This window comes from Protopterus annectens, chromosome 10.part0 (genome assembly GCF_019279795.1).
Source record: "Protopterus annectens isolate FY-2018-M chromosome 10.part0, PAN1.0, whole genome shotgun sequence".
NCBI classification, from domain to species: Eukaryota; Metazoa; Chordata; order Ceratodontiformes; family Protopteridae; genus Protopterus; species Protopterus annectens.
The window spans coordinates 1,644,294,052-1,644,315,484 of NC_056744.1; the positions used below are offsets into that span (position 1 = coordinate 1,644,294,052).

Sequence of the window (21,433 nt, forward strand, 5' to 3'; positions counted from 1 at the left end):
AACTGTGCCATACCGTAAATATCCTACCAAAAAAAAGAACTCAAAATAATACAAAATGTGGTGTGTCATACTCTACAAATGCACACCAATTCTTAACCGATAACTCAAAAGATTGAAATTCTTAGAAGGAATCATCCATAATAAAGTATACCACTTTGTTTGAAACACCTGTGAACCTGTCTTGTGTTTGAATAAAGTTGATCGTATTTCATTTGAGCGCAAGAGTCCAGGTTTATACGTCTCAGGCACCGTTTGTCCTGACGTCACCCATTCACGTGAGTGGATTGGAAGTGAAGTGAATGCGGAAATTCATTTTAGTGAGAAATTATGTGTTTACTGTACAACAAAATTGGTAAATGTGAAAAAAATATTGTTTACAGTACAAAAGCGAGCTCTTTAAAGAATATGGGAGACTATCGTCTGGACAGCGTGATAGCGGAAACATTCTTTTTCCACACCATGTAGGTTGGAAATACGGTTTGTTGTTCACATTGACTTTATAACTTGGGAAAAATCTGTAGGGTAACATGCCATCTGTCGCTCCCATACCGAAGGCCCTTTACATTGCCACTTCATTGGGCGACCTAAACAAGAGGGCAGAAGTGAAGCCAGAGAAAACGAGTACCAAAAATTATGTGCTGAGTGCTTCTAAGATTTTCAGGGCGGCAGAGGAAAGCAGGCTGGATAGAGACGAAGAAAGAGCATACGTCTTGTATATGAAATATTTGTCAGTTTATGATCTTATTAAAAAAAGACATGATTTCAAACAAAATCAGCAATATTTTGTTTCACTTCTGGGGCCTTCAAGTATCAAAAAATCCATTGAAGAAGCAGAAAGGTTGTCCGAAAGTCTTAAGACAAGATATGAAGAGGCTGAAGTCCGCAAGAAGCTTGAAGAACGAGATAGATTAGAAGAGGAAAAGCAAAAGAAAAAACTGGAGGCCGCAAAAAATGAGGACGTAATTTCCGCAACTGCTTCTTTAAATGAGGCATTCGCTCCCAGAAAAACAGCACAGAAGGTAGATGGTGAGCAGAGTCTATTACCAGTAAGTAATGCTGCAGGCAGTGATGCTTCAGCTCAAGGTACAGTAACAGCAGAAATGCTGGTTAAAATGCTTGAAGATGGTGACATTAAATTGATTATAATGGATGCCCGAAGTATGAAAGATTATCAAGAGTCTTGTATCAAAATAAAATCAAATTGTTGTATCAGCGTACCAGAGGAAGCCATCCACCCAGGAATTACTGTTAATCAGATTGAAACAAAGCTTCCAGATGATTCCAAAGAAATGTGGCAAAGGCGAGAATACGCTGATTACATTGTTTTGCTTGATTGGTTTAGTTCCATTTCTGATTTAAAAGTGGGGACAGTTCTGCAGAGCCTCAAAGATGCACTTTTTAAGTGGGACAGTCAAGTTATCCTTAAACATGAACCATTAGTTTTAGAAGGGGGCTATGAAAACTGGCTGTTGTGCTATCCAATGTACACAACAAATGCAAAAGTTATAAAACCCAGGAAAAAAATAACTGATGTTATTTCTGTTTCACTGAATTTCAGTTATCCATCTCTGGAAGAGGTTAATCCAGTTTCACCACAACCTGTTCCAGAAGTGGCAAATGAAGATGATTTTCCTAATGATAAGGTTTTGGAGGACAATGATATGGACACAATAACAACCCCCCTCAATGTATTGTCTCCAGGACATCCTGCTATTGGAACTGTTACTAAAGCTTCTGATGCCACCACAGTCACCCTTCCATCTGGAATTGCATCTGCAAGTGGAGCTGCTAGTCCTTTAAAGACTATCCCTCAGATAGATCGTTCTAAAAAGCCATCAGGGAAATTTCCAGATGCAAAACCAAAGTCAGATGTTTCAGTAGTAGCAGGTCATGTGCCTGTGCAGAATGGACATTTTATTCCAGATCGTTCCACAAAACCACCTGTTGATCAAAAATATAATTTAACAGAAGATGAAAAAAGTCATATACATACAGAAACATTGGCCTTAATGGAAAAGAGTAAAAAGGAAAAACAACAGCGTGATAGAGAGAAGTTGCAACAACCTGAGCAGAAGAAAACAGAAGAACCTGAGCAGGAATGCAGTGAAAGAGAGGATCGTGTGCATGAAGAGAAAGAAGAAACAAAGCCCGGAGAGCAGGAAAAGGTAAAAGATGAGACAAGTGAAATTCAGCAGGCAAGAAAACAAAAAGAAGAACAAGAAAAGAGCCTGAAGGAAAAGGCAGATGGAAAAAAACACAAGCAGGAACAAGACAGTAATGATGTCAGGAAAGAACAATTGGAGATAAAGTCATCAGAAGGAAGTGATAAAGTAAAAAATAGTGGGCAACTGTCAGACATCCAGAGACCAATTAAGGAAGAAACTTCTAGTTTTGCAAATGACGATCATAGTAAAAGCAGGAGAGACCCACTAATTAGAGCACGTAGTGAAGAAATGGGAAGGTCTGTGCCGGGGTTACCTGAAGGCTGGATGAGGTTTCTTGATACAGTTACTGGCACATATCGTTATTACCACTCTCCAACTAATCTTGTGCACATGTACCCACCTGAAATGACTCCATCATCACTGCGTACCATTCCTTCAACTGTTGAAGTCAAACATGAAGTCAAGGAACTGGAGAAGGAGCACTCCAAATTAAAACGGTCCTATTCTTCACCAGATATTACCCAAGCCATTCAAGATGAAGGAAAGAAAAAAGTAACAGTGACTCCAGAAGTTAACCGTGCCACTAAACCTATTACAAACCCTTACACAAAGACAGAATATGCAAGACCATCTGCAACAAAAATTAGGAATTTAAACCCTGTATTTGGGGGCCAGGGGTCAGCAATTACTGGGCTTAGAAATTTGGGAAACACATGTTACATGAATTCAGTTTTGCAGTGTTTATGTAATACACCATATTTAAATGACTACTTTTGTAAAAACTATTATCTAGAAGATATAAACAGAAACAATATTTTGGGACATAAAGGTGAAGTGGCTGAAGAATTTGCTGTTATAATGAAAAGCTTGTGGGCTGGTCAGTACCGTTATATCAGTCCACGAGATTTTAAAATCACTATTGGAAAAATTAATGAACAGTTTGCAGGATACTGCCAGCAGGATTCTCAGGAGCTGCTTTTGTTCCTTATGGATGGACTGCATGAAGACTTGAATAAAGCTGACCGAAAGAGATACAAGGATGATGATGATAATTTAGATGATTTAAAGGCAGCCGATGCAGCCTGGAGAAAACACAAACATTTGAACGAATCCATCATTGTTGCCCTCTTCCAAGGCCAATTTAAATCTACGGTACAGTGTTTGACCTGTCACACTAAATCACGAACATTTGAAGCTTTCATGTATTTGTCTCTACCACTTGCATCTACAAGCAAATGCACATTGCAGGATTGTCTTAGATTATTTTCCAAAGAAGAGAAGCTCACAGATAACAATAAGGTTCACTGCAGTCATTGCAAAACCCGAAGAGATTCTTTAAAAAAGATTGAAATCTGGAAACTCCCAGTTATCCTTCTGGTGCATCTGAAACGATTTTCATATGAAGGACGTTGGCGGCAAAAACTGCAAACCTTTGTTGACTTTCCACTGGAGAATCTTGATATCTCACAGTTTGTCATTGGTCCAAAGAGTAATTTCAAGAAATATAATCTTTATGCTGTGTCAAACCATTATGGAGGTTTAGATGGAGGACATTATACTGCCTTCTGTAAGAATGCCGCAAAACAGCGTTGGTATAAATTTGATGACCATGAAGTTTTTGAAATGTCTGTGTCATCTGTAAAATCTACAGCTGCCTATACCCTTTTCTATTCTTCTTTGGAATTACGGGCAGCTGATACTGCAACATAAATATAATAGTATTTCTTCATCACTTAGCATGTCACTGGTAACATATACAACACATGCCTTTGGTATGTGGGAATGCTGCAATTAAGACTGAGAATAGAATGCCTGCAAACTCGCCTGTGCAAAATCACATTTGGTGCAGTGTTACCATTTTATTAGAATATTAGCCTTATACCGTTGTATGACTTGCTACTAATTATCAAATTATATAAACATAATCTAGAATAACATACTAATTGTTGAAGAACAATCATATTTTTTGGCTTTATTTAAATAAGGCCTGTAATAATTAGAAGTTATTGCAAAACAGTTTGACTTGTGTATACTGCACATATGTATATGATAAACTGCGTTTGTTTTCTAACTTATGTCCTTCTTATAACAGAAATTTAAGTTTTCTTATACTTTGAATATCTTATGACTTTGCTGTAGCAAAACTATAACTTTATATATTTAACTGCAAACTTGCACATAAGTGTGTATATTTAGAAGCAGAAACACAGTAGCTAACAGAGTTGTCTAGGTGGAGGGCTGTTGATGTCAACATAAATCTAATGGATAGTAAGTTATACATAATGTAGTCACAATATTTTTGTAAACTATTTGGGGATTATCAAGTGATCTACACTTAAAAGCAGTGATGCTGTTCATTATTCTCTGGAGAAAACTGCAGTGTTCAGATAGATTCTGCAGACCATAAGTCTTTTTTTTCCATTGTTGTCTTTGTCACTTTGTCTGATCCTCCGTTCATGTTCGACAGTTCATGTGAATAAACAGCATGAAAAAAATTAGAACCACGCACCATCATGGTGCTTGTTAATGGGGTACTTTTATAGCCTAATTAATATGGCATTATAAATTGTTTGAAGGTGTAAATCAACATTAAAAGAAAAAAGGGATTAAGAAATGGCAAGTTAAGTCATTGGTGGAAATGTATACTTAATAGGTTTGATATTGCCTTTAAACACTCTATGTATACATTGCCACTTTCTGTAGCCGTTTCATATGGAATTGCACAAGTTAGTTTTTATTCACCCACTTTGTGGCTGTTTCATTCATATGGTTTTAATATTTCTAACGGTGTATACGATTTGACTGAAATAAGCACAAATGTATTCCCTCTGGAAACTGTTGAAGGTATTTGATTTCATGGAACTAAAGCCTAAATCTAACCTGTATATTTCTATTATTCGAAAAACTTTAGTGCTGTAAATTTTAACTGGCCCATAAATATTTAGCCAAAGCTTTGTGCTGTAAAAGTGTAACTGCAGTAAAGCTTTCTTGGAAGAAGCAATGCAAAAATGGTTCATAAAGTGTGAACTGTCTTTGAGGTTTGTCCTCTTGTATCCATCTAGAAATGCATGATTGCTGTTTAGGTCACTACCTGTTTAACTGTTAATGTTGCTGCATGTGTGTTTTCTTTGTGTAAACATGAAAGTAACGTTCATATCAAATGGGTCAGTTTCTTTTTTATGTGGCAGTGTGTCTTGTAGTCGTGTATTATTTCAAGGGTTGCTAAAGTAATTGGCATGTCCTAAAGGATAAATTAAGACTATCTACTTGGAGGGGAGGTAGGAAAGCCTTCATTCATTTTTTTTTTTAAGTTTAAAATCTTTAATATTTAAAGGACCATTGAGTTCTGCTTCTGAAGTAGGGCGTACTTCTAGGGTATCATAGATGCAATTTGTTTTATAGGCTTTTCAAATAATTAGTCTAAAAGGGTTCAGTTAAGATGAGAAGCCTTCATTATAGTTTAATATCTTTATCTTCTTGTAAGAAGACATCTGAGCCGTACTTCTGTAGCAAGCATTTCTTGATGTATGAGCAGCAGCTTATGAAAGAAGCTGCAAGCTAGAGACTTGTAGATTTAATTTTCTTCCATGTAGATAATTATTTAGATAACTCCTCCCAAGATTAGAGGAATGTTAAGCTTGGTTAGTAACCTCACCACCACTACAACTGTCATGTATCATTTTTCCCCCAGTGTTCCCAAGTCTATGCATTGAGCTGTATCGTTACTACTGCACATTATTTGTAGTATATTGTATAACAAGTATTTTTAACAGGAAACGTGAGGAGTCGTCCTTGGGATATGGCTCTTTCTGTGCCTTAGATAAAAATGCGCAATAGTTGCGATATTTCATTTTCTACAACAGAGTAACAGTTTTGTAAGCAATAAATTTGTTACTTGGGGTGAATATTATGTATAGGCTACAGGTCATAACCAGGTTGTTAGAAAACTCTTAGCTCAAAAAATAAGCTTGAGGGAGAACCATATTTGAAACTATTTGAAAATGATAGCTGATGGAAACAATCCATTTGTAATGTTGTGTGCTATTTTTGTGTATTAAAAGTGTGAGTGTACTTGCCTGACACATGTTTAGCGCAGTAAGGGTACTTGCATTCTGCTGGTGAATTTTAATTTTGTGAAATCTGCACTAATTGGACCACATGGACATAACGTATCCTCCAGTGGGAATATAAGAAATGCTTCTGTTTCATTAACTGCTTATTTATTTATTTAATAAAGATTATTTATTTGTTTATTTCTTGTTACAGACTAGTTAACAATGTCTGTAAACACTTTTAACAGGCACTGTGATGTCTTTTCCTGGCCTGCAGCGCAGTCATGAGTGTAGCATATTTCTTGCCTAATAGCAGGGGGGGTATGTTATATTAATTTCCCAGTTCCTTTATGTCCTTTGTGCATTGAAAAGGATTAAGCACATAGCTTTCTTACCTTCTGTAGCTTAAAATAGTTAGTTTTTGATCATCTTGTACATGGAAGATGATTGCTTTATACAGGATAACCCTTTAAAGAAACACACTTTTACTGCTAAAATCAGATGTACATGCTTCTTATTTAAGTTTTGGAATGTTAGTGTGAAATTAAGTACAAGACTTTTTTTTACTTGTGGGAACCACCTACCCGTGTCCATTTCTTTAAACCCAGTCTGTAAGCATTTTGTAACATTACCCTACTTTATTTAAATGTAAAGTGGATGAGTCAAGTTATCGCCCTGATGTTGAACTCCCAAAGTCATTGTTCTCCATGGGATAGGACTGCTGAAGTAGTTTCCATTTGAACAGTGGCAGTGATTAGTATTTTGCGTATCTCTTTTCTGTGTGGGTTTTGGGGTGGTTGCTTCAGTGGGGAAAAATATTTTTTATAATGTTTTTTGAGCTGAAGCTTCAACCAGCTTATTTTGCCTGGTTGAAACTTCAGGGAATTGACCATCAGTGAAATGTAGGTGAAATCTTATTGGAGTTCTTTGGTCTGCAAGTGCTAGAAAAGGCATAGGTGACCCACTTTCTCCAGGAAATATATTTGAAGTCTTGCTTTGGGGAACAAAATTGAGTGTTGCAGTGTAAAATGAACCAAAAAAACTTCTAACTCCAGTAAACATATAGAAAGTCATTATGTAAATTAATATTGTAATATATTTTTTTATCGAGGGAACACAGTTTGTGATTGCTGAAGAAATTTATGCAGGGACTTACCAAATTATTAGCATTTTTTTGTTAAATTAAGCAACTAATTTAATTAGACTTCCAGAGCTTGTGTGTGTGTGTGGCGGCGCATAAGTGTTATCGTTGATGAAACATCAGGTCTGTGGTTGCCTTTTTTAATTTAATCCTATTTATGTCAGCTTATGTTTATTTCATGTTTGAATCACTCACTTGTATATAGTTTTGTGTACAATGATTTGATACATTTGGTATGAATTGCATTTTCTTGATGTATTTTTGTGTTAAATATTGTTATTATTTTGGCTGTAGGCAGGTTCTCCTGGATATAGCTGTCAGCCTTCTGAAGGTAATAACAATCAAGGTTGTTTGTGTGCTGGTATTTGGCAGCAGACTGTATACCGGTGTGTTTTGTTGCAAGTCCATCTTACATTAATAATGATTAGCTCAGGATGCTTTCTAACTGCAAGGTGTTTTTTTCACAGATGTGTGTTTTGTGTGTGTTAGATGAAAGATGCATGAGTGTGGCTGTACAAGGCGACTTATGACTGACCTCTCGCAACTGAAGCCAGCTTCTCACTAGTAAAAGAAACACCAGATTGTTGTTCTACAAAATTAACTTTTTGCATTAATTTAAGTACTATGGATTTTCCTTATTCACATCCCCAGAGACATAGCCATTGGCTGTAGCAAAAACATTTATTTTTGATAACCCCTTAAACATTTAAGTGTTGCTTTTTTCAACTTTCCTTTGAAGCAGAATAAATCCCAGAGTAACTGGTATGTACTGTCATAGTATGTGATATCTTAAATGTACAGAAAGTGAGGACTCATAGAAACAAAGGATACTATGACACTTGAGTGGGATAGGTATTGCTTTGACTAATATTTGTGTAGGCCCTTCTCAGGGTTGTGATCTGAGTTTTACTCAGGAAGCTAAGCCAGGTGTTTCTCATTTTATGGTTGCTGGTGATGTTGAGGCATTGTCTTGCAAAACTCATTTTTGAATCTCTAATTCGGTTTTGATAGGTGGTGTAACTAGAAAGAAAGAAGCAAATTTGGTTGTCTCAACAAAGAAGGCAGAATTAAGTCTCAAAACCAGGGCATGTTTGTTTAATACCCAGTTTGTAAATTGTTTTGACATTTCTTAAATATATAATACTGTTATTGTTTAGTAAATCACGTAATGTGTTTATAGGTATCTGTTTCTTGTAGCTTATTTAACCAGTGTTTTGTTTTGTCTACAGATGAGAAGAAACAAGTGTTAGGAAAGAAGTAATTTGAAGTATGAAAAATGTGCACATTATGGCACTAGAAGTTGATGAACAATATTTTCTCAAAATCATTAACACACCTTAATTACGTGCTGGTCTCTGGCAGTACTTTAGGTAGAAACATCAAAGTACTGTCCTGATTTTTATGATTTTGATAATGATGTAATTTGCACTCCCTGGAAGCCCTAACCAACCAGTTTAGTGTTTGTGGGGCACTAAAATGCTAAACCTTAAGACCACAAGAATGAGCCTTGAGTTGAATGTGCATTTAGAAAAAATGGCTCAGACCACTTGTGTTCGTGTAGCAGTTTGATTACTGGGGGGTGTTAAGGAAGGAAGGGATGAGGTGACCAAAGGCCTTCTCCCTTCATTATGGGAAAGGTAGGATCACCCTGTAGTAGAGTCTGGATGGATAGACACTGAGCCATACCTTTCAGCTGCTATGATTTAGGCATAGCTTAATTATTGTTTTCCCTCCGATTTAGCCTTGTTTCTCTTAGATGTACTGATTTTTTTCCCCTCTAAAGTTACTTCTGTTTAAGGGTTAGAGATTATTAAACAATGGGATTAAAACTATTAAAATTTTTATTAGCAACTGAATGGGGTCTAGTAACTAAGACGGCCTATTCTGAAAAGTAAAAGACGACTACCCTTTATGGTACATCATCTACAATTTTTAAAGCACAGTGCTGTGATTTTTAATGTTTAGAGATATGCTGTGAGTGGAAAAGACAGGGAAAGGAACCATACAGTGGCTTGTCTGGCAAATGCAAAATCAAGTGTCCACCTTTGCTTCCCCAGAAACTGTGATTTGGTTAGAGTATGTCACAAAAAAAAAACTCCACAGTGGTGCAGTATGTCAGTTTGTTTGTTCTTCTGGCAGCATTAGAGCATGATTTTATATTTTTAATTTTCATTTGTTAACTGGAGTAAGACTGATCCAAATGGTCACTTCAAGTGCAGTCTAGGAAAAGCACTGCCATAAGAATACAAGTGTAGTCCTAACTAAGATGAAATGTTACATGCAGAGATGATTATGTATCAACGTATGTTTTACTTACTGTTGTATATATGTCAGCATTTGTATTAGAAGCTAACTTCTTAATGGCTTCCGTACCTGTGTAAGTCATACCTAATTAAGGTGATATGCTATGTACATTCGACATGATGGAATTGGGGATAGGTGAGAATATGGGAAAGTGAGAGAGCAGAGATGTAATAGGCAGCATGTTTACGTAGGTGATGAGAAGAGATGGGTGATTATTCTTTTTGTGTGTTAAATTGCTCTATGCTTCTGGGGAGAGTTGGCTGTTCAGCAAGAGCTGGGAATATGGTGCGTATAGGTATGCTACTGTGGTGGAAAACTTATTGAGATGTTCTCATAAATATTGGAAGAAGATATCTGACTTTTGAGGGTAAGGACTGTTCACTGGCACTCAATGGATACCTATTCTCTGGGCCATCCAGGTTGGGGCATGTCATTAAAAAGCCCTGTAGTGTTGCAGTTTGTTAGCATAAACACCCATTCTTCAGGCTACGTAAGGGTAATTTTATAAAAAAGCCTCACAATTATGCTGTATGAGAGATTGGGCAGTCCTTCTCCAAACTATGAGATTTGAGAGCATCACTAAAAATCTGTGTAAGTGCAGTGTGATACGCCAAATACTCACTAAACGATCCAAGTTCAGGTATGTCACACAAAAGCCTTATAGTTGTGTAGTGTAATAAGTTAGATGCTCTTTACCCAAGCCATCCAGGTTAGGGTATGTTGTTGTAAAGCCCTGTAATATTACAGTATATCACAGAAGGCTTCATAGTGTCACACTGTGACAGCTTTGGTACCCATTCACCAGGCTACCCAGATTAGGTTATGTCACTAAAAAGCCCTGTAATGGTGCAGTGTGATTGCTCAGATGCCCACCGTCCTATCCAGGGTGTCACCAAAAAGCCCTGTAAGTAGCAGGACAATGTTGGTTGTATAATAATTTCAGTTCATTAATTTGAAATTCAGTGAATGGAATACAAGTAGCATCAGTTTTGTGAATCCACCCACTCCCCCAAAACAGGCCTTGTCCATTGTAGGGGAGGGAGTTGCTTTGCCTCCTGTGTTCCCTGGACTTCTGGGCAACATATTCTCAGGAAAAACAGGAGCACTCAAGTGTGGCAAATCTCCCTGCATCCTGGATGATGTGTGTCCAGTGAACTACAATTTTGGAATCTGTAATTTTGTGAGTCAATAGTTTTGCAAATGCACATTCATCACTGAGCTGAGGCCCAGTGAGATAGCTCAGATATGTTCTGTGAGCCAGCAAGTTTAGGACATGTCACAAAATAGTTCCAAAGTGATGCATTGTGACGTCTCAGATATCTTCTTCACAGGCATGTTGTGTACTGTCACATAACAGTCTTATAATAGTGATGTATTGGGACAGCTGAGCTTACCTTTCCCCAGATCGTGTTAGAGCATGTCATAAAATAACAGTTTTGTAATGCTGCTGGTTGACGGCTGATATTCATTTGTTCTGCCATGCTCACACCCCAAATTAGTGGGAAGTTTATGTTGGGAATTAATCTGTGTAGTTAATAGGTAGTCATTTGACCCTAAAGTGATGTGAGGGACCAAAAATATTTTCTTTACAAAGTACATTGCCTTGCATTATATATAACGCCATACATTCCACTTGATCCTGCAGTATTGCCAACATGCTCCATGCTCATCCTGTCTGCTTTGTGTATCTTCATTGTTTTGAAGTTATCTCCTACTAAACTGTTTTTGTTGTATCGCTTGTGTGGATGTTTAACACATTAGTCTCAGCACAGAGATGTATGTGGTCCTATGCCGTTTCTAAGCATTTCCCTTATAGAGTGAAGGGATAGTGGGATGCATTGTGATGTAAAGGCACTTGGGGACATTAGTATGAGTTTTAACAGCAGACGTTAAACATATTAAAATGTTTTTGTTCTGTTCCCTTTGGCAGATGATGTATTTTCTTTAAATGATATTTGCTATTTGGAACTTTCCTCCCAGGTTCCTTCTGTAACAGAATATCTTCAGTACAAAGTGTAGTAAGTAAACAAGCACACACATCAGTTGAGTATGTTGCTTGTATTGGAGGAAAGAGCAAAAATATACATATTACTGTTTTAATTTTGCTTTTCTGAAATAATGAAAGCTGTAAAATGAAAAGTAATACATTTCTTAAGGACAAAGAATGGAAGCAGAGAGAGGGATGGTTGGCTCACAGGACCGAGGATTAAAAGTATTAGTATGATTTGCTGAGAAGTTTTTTTTTGTCCGTGCATTGAAGACAAGTATCAGCAGTAGTGCTTAAAACTGTGTGGTCAGAAAATGAATGCACGCCTAGCTTTAATAAGCAGCACATTTAATGCCATGCACAAGCAAGAAACTCAAGAATGGAATTAAAAGTACAAAATATATTGCCTGCTGCCCATAGACTTTCAGGAACATTAATATTTTGAATGCACTGAATGTTTACAGTACAAATTTCTGATTGTTTGCTTATTTTCATATTTTAATTTATTTATTGTTCTGGCTTGCGGCTTTTCTGACCTTTGTATAAGTTTGTACGGCTGTAAAATCCCAGACTGTGTTGTTAATCCAACTGTGATAGTGCTTCTAAACTAATGCATAATTTTTACTTTCTGGCACATATTGCTCTCATTATCAAAAATCACTAGGGCACGCAGTTAAATTTTCCTGTTTTCTCAGCTTTTTTATTCCTCTGTCTTTTTTTAACTTCAGCACCACTTCCAAGTTCCTTGCCACCTCAGTCCTGTTTCTGTTAACTTCAGCATCTCCTGTGTGCCATTTAAGACCTCAATCCTGCTTCATCACAAGTGCTTTTGGAAAAAAAGGACTGTAAAATCTTACAATTTTATCCCCATGTGCTTTTTATGCATATAATCTCTCTCCTGCTTCCAGAAATTTATTTTGGTGTGCATTCATAGCATGTCATCTTATGGCCAAGAGTGTATTTTGCTATATAGTACATGAGGGTATAAATATGTCTGTGGCTGTGTCCTTTCTTTGTGTGGCTAGACATGTGGCCTTTCAATCTAACTGTGCCTCAAAAGACTGAATTTCATTATATTAAAATGAGTCTTGCAATGGAGCCACGGTCTGCCCCATTAAGGTGAACCATTAAACTGTCTCTTTTGTAAATCTCTGACTGATTATTATTAAAACATTTGCATTTCAAGTACCTGCTTCATAAGACATTTTCAGTTCATAAAAGTTCCAGTTCCATCAAGTACATATGTAAGTTAACATGCATAGCAGCAGAACTTATCCTAATGGCAGTACCTTGTTCGTATAGTTTCCCAACAAATAAAGCACATATATGCTGAAATGCATGTAAAATAATATACAAAGCATAGTAAGTGGAAGCATTGTTTGACAGACAGTAGCCAGCAGGCCATTCCAATTTTTTTTGTAGTTGTGTGTATGTTTTTAATGTCTGGTCATATCAACACCTTTTATCTCCATTCAATATTCTTATACTATTTGTATCAAATATTTAATGTATTTTTTTTTAACAGTTAAGTGGTCTGCAGTATCTCAGACCATTCTAAGCCATGACTGAGCAACAAGGGCAAGGATGTCTGCAGTATATAGAGTGTGTAGAGGAGACCCAGACCCTCTTTTTTGTGACATGCTGACTAGTAAATGTGGCACAGAAGTGTGGATGCATTTACTGTATATAATATCTACATATGTCTAGCTTATCAAATACCTATGAGGATGTATATTCTAATTTGTAAGTAGTCCGGCGATGTCAAAAAATTACATTTGATAAGGGGAAAAATTAAATAAAACAATAGAATGTAACTTATGGATACAGTGAGTAGTGAAGCATTTATTGGGTATGTTTGATATTTGTTATTGAAAATAATTATTAACTGAGCTTTTTATATGTTACACCTGGATGATTAGTAGGCAGTTGAGTGGTGGTGGTGGTATCAGGTATAGTATGGTGTGTGGGCTGCACAGTAACAGTGTGTTGCATTACTGAGTGATGGAGATGTTTACTGTATCACATGTCCCAGCTCATTGGCACAGCAGTTGGTGTTGCTGCCTTCAGTGCTTGATTCATTATCTGTTGGTTGGGGGTCTTATGTGCAGAATCTGCATGTCCTGCCTCTCTATTCATGTGTGTTTGATGGTGTTTTGGTTTCCTTCTACATCCCAAAATTGTGCTGTAGTGAACTGGTGGTTATTAGAATTGGCTGTAGGTGGGCGTGCTATTTGTTTACATGTATGTTTGAATGCTTTGATGGGCTGGCACCATACCTCTGAACTTCTTTGTGCAAGAAATCTGGAAAAACCCACAAGTAAAAGTGGGACAACGGCCCAGAAATAGGGACAATTTTTAAATATTGTTCTTACAAACTTATAAAGTTGATAGCATAACATGTTTTTATGTTAGCATGCATTTCCTGAATGGTATGACGTTTGAAACTGAAATGTCTGCCATTATTTTTTTAACTTTAGCCTTTAATGATTTGCCACTAATTTGCAAGAAAACCACAATTTTATGAAAAGGGGAACAAAAGTATGAGGCAAAAATCTGGACTTTCTGCAGAAAGCTGTACAATTGAGAGGTATGGCTGTCGTCGTATCCAGGGTTAGTATCTCTGCTTTGTACAACAGTGGAAGAAATGGGCTTCCTTATGACCCTGAATTGAACTAAGTGGGTAATATGAAAAGTGATTGCATATATGGTCTGTGACATTCCCTAGAAGACTATTTATAGTAGGAATTGTCATTATGTTAGTGAAAACTAATTAAACAAGCAAGTCCACAAATAGTGAGGTTCTAAAGACAGATACTAACTCCAAAATTTAAATCCAAGCAAAAACAGCAGCAAGGCAAAGACAAGAATGCATGCAGGTTGATGAACATTTAATAATATTAATAATAAAAAAGAAAATCTGCAGCAGCTAGCATTAGCATGTATTAAATGGCAACAAGTCCCGTAAACTTGATTTAATTAGTGGTAGTGTTGTCACCTCACAGCAAGAGGTTCTCCCTTTCGATTCTTGGCTGGAATGCCTTCTGTGTAGAGTCTGCATGTCCTCCCCGCGTTCGAAAGACATGCGTGAATGGGCGTGCCTTCATTGAAGATTGGGCGTCGGGCTGGCAACTCGGCACTGTAAAAATCTGCCAATCATTAGTGGACCGGAGTTCCACTATGGCGACCCCTAACTGGGAAAAGCCAAAAGAAGAACAACAACATTGTTGTAAACCATATTTGATGGGAAAAAAAATCACAACTAAGTTTTTTATTGTCATAGTTAATATTTTTAATAGTATTGTTATGGATTGTAACAATTGTTGATCTATTTTATGTGGTTATGAATTGTGTTGAATATGCAATAGAGTTATGTGAAAGCAGTTTGCCAGTCATAACCCGCTTATGTGTTCAACATGGCTGCCAAGAAGTTCAGATTTCATAACTTAGGGTTATAAATGGCATCCTGATCATAATTCTTTGTAGTACATGGAGCTGGCTTTCAAAGCTGTAAAAACACTTACTGACAGTGCTCATCAAGTGGCTAATATGCAGTCCCCTTACATTTGCATTCACTTTGTCATGTCTATAAACTGTCAAGATTTTTGCCTTTTTTGTTGGGTCTGTTCCTCATAAAGTCCATGGTTTTAAGAGAAACCACAGAGGACTGAAGACCCCTAAATAATGACACATATATTTAGGTTTCTGACTTTGCTTCCTTCAGAACATACAGGTGAGCACACATCCTGTTGTTCCTTTAAATTTCTTAGTTTATAAGAAAAGGAGACCCCTTATTGGCATGGATAACAGGCAGAGCCAAATCTTTTATTTTGCTGCTGTCATTTAGTGATCAGTACTGACAGATTTGACTGCCTAGCATGGGACCTGACCTTTTCAACGTAGCAGGGGGTGCTTAACATTTGTTAAGTTCGGGTGTAGCACCACTGTGCCACTTAACTGATTTGTCCTTTACCAAATATCGGAGTGTAATCACCTAGCTAACTACATTTTAATTATAAATGCTCAGCATCTTGTTTAAGTTTTGTCTCCTGTTCGTACCTCGCTGCTGCTTAACAGAATGAGTGCAAAACTTTTTCGCAGCAGAAATATCTGTAAAATTAAGCAGTGTTTAATTTTATGTTTATGCTTTACATCTCATTGGAGAAAGAAAAAAGGATGATTGTCTGATTTTAAACGGTCATAGTTAGTTAGGATGCTGTCACTATGATGCACATTCAGCACAAATCACGTGCATAGTGAGCTGGTCTGAGATTTAGGATTTAAATTTTTTTTTATTTAAATATATTGAGAATTATTTTTCTAGTTGTAACCAGTACAAATAATTTATAACAAGTAACTAAAAACATAAAGACAGGCCATCATAATGTGTACCAATTGAGTGGTGTTTTATGTGCATCTTAAAAATTGTTTTAATTAGCAAAAAAATACCAACTTGTGTTTTTCCTTTGAAATACAATGTTGTTAACTCTACTTGTATTGCTTTATCATATTTGGGAGTGGAGCAAAATATTGTTTATACAGTGTGCATTTGTGTATATCCCCTTTCAGGGCTTCACGTGTGTGTGTGTGTTTAGATACAATTGCACATACATGTGTAATAAGGAAAAGGTGGTGTGCATGGGATAGATATCACAGCAGGCATAGAGGTGATGTGAGGCACAAGCCCAAGTCCCTTATAATCCCTAGGCATGCAGTAGTATCTGTACCTGTACCATATACACCCCACTTGTATTGTACCTAATGAAATGGGAATCAGTATTTTTCTTAGTTTGAATTTTACATGGATGGCTATGTTTTGTAGTGCATTTTAATGTAAAATAGTTCCTCTGCTCATTTTACTTAATTAATGGTTGTGGAAGGTTATACTTTTTTGTTATAGTTCAGGTGGTGGTCCACGTGTGATGTGTTGGAAATTTGAGCTCAAAGTTATGTTTTGACAGATTTAGTGGCATTTTTCGTAGTTACAAGTTAATAGGTCAGTAGCTGCCCATGTGGGTCATTTTAAGCCTAGCCAAGTATCTTGTCTTTGTGAAGTAAACACTTTAACCATTATGCAGATCTCCAGAATGTTAAAAAAACATTAACTGATAGTTGTGCAGGGTTATAACTTCTTAACTAGGTGGAATTTTTATGTGAGATTTTTAGTAATCATTTTAGGGTCTCTTCAGTGAAGTTTGCTGTATATTGTTGTACAGAGTCATTTTTGCATATTTCATTTTTTTAGTTAGGTCGCACAAGGTCAGTGCCATCAGTGTTGTATTTCAGTTGTTGGTGATCCAGAGACAGAGTGTTGAAACGTTCAGGTCAGAAGGCTAAGTTTTGGAAGAGATAAGGGCATTTGTTGCAAGTAAAGGCTAAAAAAGCACATTGCTGTCAAGTTTTATTAGCTGTATACTGCAGCTGTCATGTTCATAGTTTCAGTGGTAAAAGTTCCCTTTTTTGGTAAATACGTAAAACATTGACACCCAGAGTGTGTCAATGTATTAATACATTGTAACACTCTTCTGGTCCCAACGTTATTTGTTTTTTAATTGTTTTGTTGGTAAGATTTTTTGTTTTTTGTTAAGTGTGTGGAAATTGGATGCGGAGTAATCTTCCATTGCAGGTCGGATTTAGTGGTCAGGCAAAAATGTCTGCCAGTGAAATTTTGAAAGTTGTGAAGGGGATAAAGGGGGTCTGTGACTAAATATGAAGTCTGTGTATCTTTCACTAGTTTTCTCCCTTGCATGCAATACACTTGATGCATGGCTAATTAGCTGTCTAATTATTCAGTTCCCCACCTATTTTGGAAAAAAAAAGGCAAGCCCAGGGCTGATCTAATTCTTAGGCCAACTAGGTGGCTGCCTAAGGTCACTGAGTGTGAATGGGTACAGGCATGAGTTCTGTATTTATTTATTTTTAAAGTAATGAATCAGTAAGGTGCCCTGCTAAAACAAAGCACAACTGTGACATGACTGGTGCCCCCATGGGAGAGGTACTGCACTTGACTTGAACATTATAGTCAAGCCGGGTCACTTCATGTTGGAGTTGAAATTTTGAGGTCATGAAGGAGAGACCTCACAATGTTCAAATGTAAGCATGAAACCACACTTCAGTCAACGTGCATGTTTGAATCTCTAATGCCTGGCTTAACTGACTTGACCGATTATAGGTAGCCAGTTACCAGAAAATCAAAAAGTTTGTGAGGAATAGTTGAAAAATATGAGAGAAAATCAGGGACATTCTGCAGAATTCTGGACATTTGAGAGGAATTTTGTGACTGAAGGCAGAAGTGATGGCAAGGGTGAGATAAGTGTTGAATAATTGTGTTTTTTACAACAGTGCTTAACCAGATACATTTGTTAATATTTCTGGCTTTCTGTAAAGCAACTTAGAATATTTGAATGCATGACAATTTGTTTCTGTGGAAGTGAAATAATATTGCATAACCATCAAACATTGCAGCTATAACTGCTGGGTGGTTGGATGAAAGTAACTGGCCCTCTTGTTTGCTCAGTTTAAACCATCACTATCTGGTTTGCTGGACTAGTGTACATTTGAGAGAAGTACTATAGACTACTTAACTGGACTCCTGATATGTACAGACAGAGTAGGTAGAATTGCTGGGCTGTTTGTGTAGGGAAGTGACTAGCTGCCGTTTGCTTATTATTCTCACCTTTCAAGACTAATGTGATTTATGTGAAGCAACATGCAACATTTTAATGTGTGGCAACTGTTTGTTTGGAACTGAGGTAAATTACATTACACACCATCCTTTTATCACAATCAGACATCTGAATTGTCCATAGAAGTGACTATAACTGCTTGTTGGGAGTTGTCTGGATAAAAGTAACTTACCCTTTTGTCACTTGCAGCATTGAATAGAATTTCTCAAAAATAAATGAATGAATAAGGGATAAAATTCATCAGAATATGCAGACCTATAGCACTGCAGAAGGAGGGCGTCTCCCACACACAAAGACTGTACAAGTGGATTTTGACATGGGTTTAATCGTCGTTTCTGACCTGAACTCCACCTAGTTTAAAACCAGCCCTGCTCATTGATGCACACAGAAAGTTGCTGTACTGGACTAAGTCATTATTTTTTTTTAACATTCATCCCAAACTTCAGAAATCATTTTTATCTTGTGTTGGGCTGGAGACAGATGTGATCATTATTTCTTTAACTTTCCTCACAAACTTCAAAGGGGTGCACAGAGGGTCACTGTAGCTTGTATATGAACAAGTTGGAAACTTTGTAATCCCCCCTCATCAAACATCCGACGCATACATAGGTGGGTATCTTTTGGGGGTGAGTAAAGAAGAATGCTGTTTATATATGTCTGACAATAAATATGCTCTTTTTTTTCCAGTTTTGTCTCATTCTGATATGAGAAGGATGTACAGAAGGTAATTACCTTTTGGGGGAGGGGTTGAGAGGCATGCTGTGTATACTTGTGACAGCAGCATCTTAAAATGTGTGACTGTGGGCATTTGTAGCTTTATTTTCATCCCAATTTACCATGAGGGGATACATAAAAAGGGGCTACCTATTTTGGGGGGTAGGGGCAGGTACTGTTCCCAGATATGGCTTTATGTATCCTCACAAACATTTGTCTTCTCTGTTTATTGTGAACTGGTGTTTAGTCAGGTTTGAGCATTACAACTTTGATAAAACCTATCCCTTGAAGTAAAAAAAAAAAAAAGTAATATTGAATTTATTTTACATGTGCATGATTTTTATTCAGGCCATCGTTGGATCAAAAGATTGGGAAAATCTGTAAAATGTACCTCAGAGAATCTATAACCCAGTGGCTTCTGGTGCCTTCCAGCTTCCAGACTTTGTTTAATATGATTTTTATAGCGTAGTCTTGGTCAGCTAGAGTGTGTTTGAAAGATGCAGGAAAAGCAAAGTTAGAGTAAGACTGACATTCTTTCCTTAATCTTGATTTTTATTCAGGCCATCGTTGGATGACTAGGTTGTTTAAAATGCATCTTAGATAATCTAGAAACCTCATGGCTTCTAGGGGCCCATCAAGCCCATAGATTCCTGGCTTAACACTGTTCTTTCCACTGCAGTTATTACAGTGTAGTCTTGGTCAGTTAGGATGTGCTGAAAGGATTCAAGAAAAACAAAAACACAAAGTTGAAGAGTAAGGCTAAATTTCTTTCTTTGATGGTGTTTTTTATTCAGGCTATATTGGCTGAAAAGGTTGTGTAAAAAAATCTAAAATGCACAGAGCATCTAGGACCCACATGGCTGGACCCCCAGCATAATGTAGTTTTTTCCTCCAGAGTTATCAAAGTGCAGTCTTGCCCAGCTAGAACATGTTGAATGAATGAATAAGTGCAGGAAAAAATGAAGAGTAAGATAATCTGTGAGGAAAAAGTAAGAAAAAAATTAATCTGGATGGTGTGAGTAGACCAAGATGGAGTGGACGCCATGGAACATATTCACATAGGGTGCCAGTTTATTTAGGGCCACCCCTATCAAACCATAAATATTATATTTTGATGTTTTCTTGCAGCTGATATTTTGGATCTGCACTAAGTTTACTTGTGTTATGTGCACTTTATAACTAACATGTAAACTACTCATAAAACTGCAAACTGCTCATAGCTGCAATACTACATTAACTTTGTTACATTTATTAAAAACATGCATGTATGGAACTGCAGGATATGGAAACATACTGGTATGGTAGGAATAGACCTGAAAGTAACATTCAAAATTTAACATTTTGCTTGGCGTGTGTTAAGCACCGTAGTGGATTTCCCTCCTTATCACATACTGAATTTGGCGTTCGAAAGACATGCGTAGAATGGGCGTGTCTTCATTGAAGGTTGGGCATCGAGCTGGCACCTCGGCACTGTAAAAATCTACTGCCAATCATTAGTGAGCCAGAGTTCTACTGTGGCGACCCCTAACCGGGAAAAGCCAAAAGAACAACGTCGTCACATACTGAATTTGGACCTTATTTTAATCAAAAGCTTTGGACAGTTTTTGTTATTAAAGGCACAATCCGCATAAATTTACTGTATCCTTCTGTGACATCACCATAGGGATGACATGGGATGAGTCCATCAACGTAAATGGACATGTCCTTGTGCGTGTACCGGTGGTTCATCGATTAAAATCTTTGGGCACACGTGAATTCTTTTCCTTTGTTTATGACAGTGAGAGGAAAGTTCATTGATTACACTCTGTGATATAAGCATAGGAAAAAATACAGGTTTATGAAGGATTTTAACAGACAGTGGGGCCTGTGTGTGTTTCAAGTGATAGGGGCCAACATGCCTTACAGCACTGCATGCACCACATTAAGTGGTGCAAAAAGCTAAGCAGTAATCATCAGGAAAACACTGGTTTCTTTACATATTTTAGTGTTTCTCCTCACCCTTCTCCCATCTACACAGGAGCACATGCATCATGTAAGCACAAGGCACATTAAAATGAAGTACTACAGTACACATTACATTGCATTGCTTGTTACTGTTTTGTGCACCACACCAAGTTCTTGGAAAAGCGTGGTATGGTTGCATATAAGGACAAACATTCACCACTGTTGTTCATACTCTGTTTTTAGATATTGGCTGTGGACTCAAACATTAATGGGTGCCTTGGCTATAAACATACAGGAAGCTGTTTTTGTTAGTGAGTGGCACGTGACTCCTGTGAAGTGGCATCATTTCGCAATTGTGTCACTTTGTGTTATGCTGTAAAAGCTTAGCCTGTTAAAGAAGTAATTATGTGTTGCCCTGATTGCTTTGCAAGAAATTAACTGAT

The 21,433-nt window shown here is 37.2% G+C and overlaps 1 protein-coding gene across 1 annotated transcript; it reads left to right on the forward strand.

Annotated features, from left to right (window-relative positions):
• The first annotated feature begins 222 nt into the window (after positions 1 to 222).
• USP8 (ubiquitin specific peptidase 8) lies at positions 223 to 6,418 on the forward strand. Its single transcript, XM_044086373.1, has one exon. The coding sequence runs from the start codon at positions 528 to 530 to the stop codon at positions 3,873 to 3,875; it is 3,348 nt and encodes a 1,115-aa protein (XP_043942308.1). The 5' UTR covers positions 223 to 527; the 3' UTR covers positions 3,876 to 6,418.
• Positions 6,419 to 21,433: the final 15,015 nt, after the last annotated feature.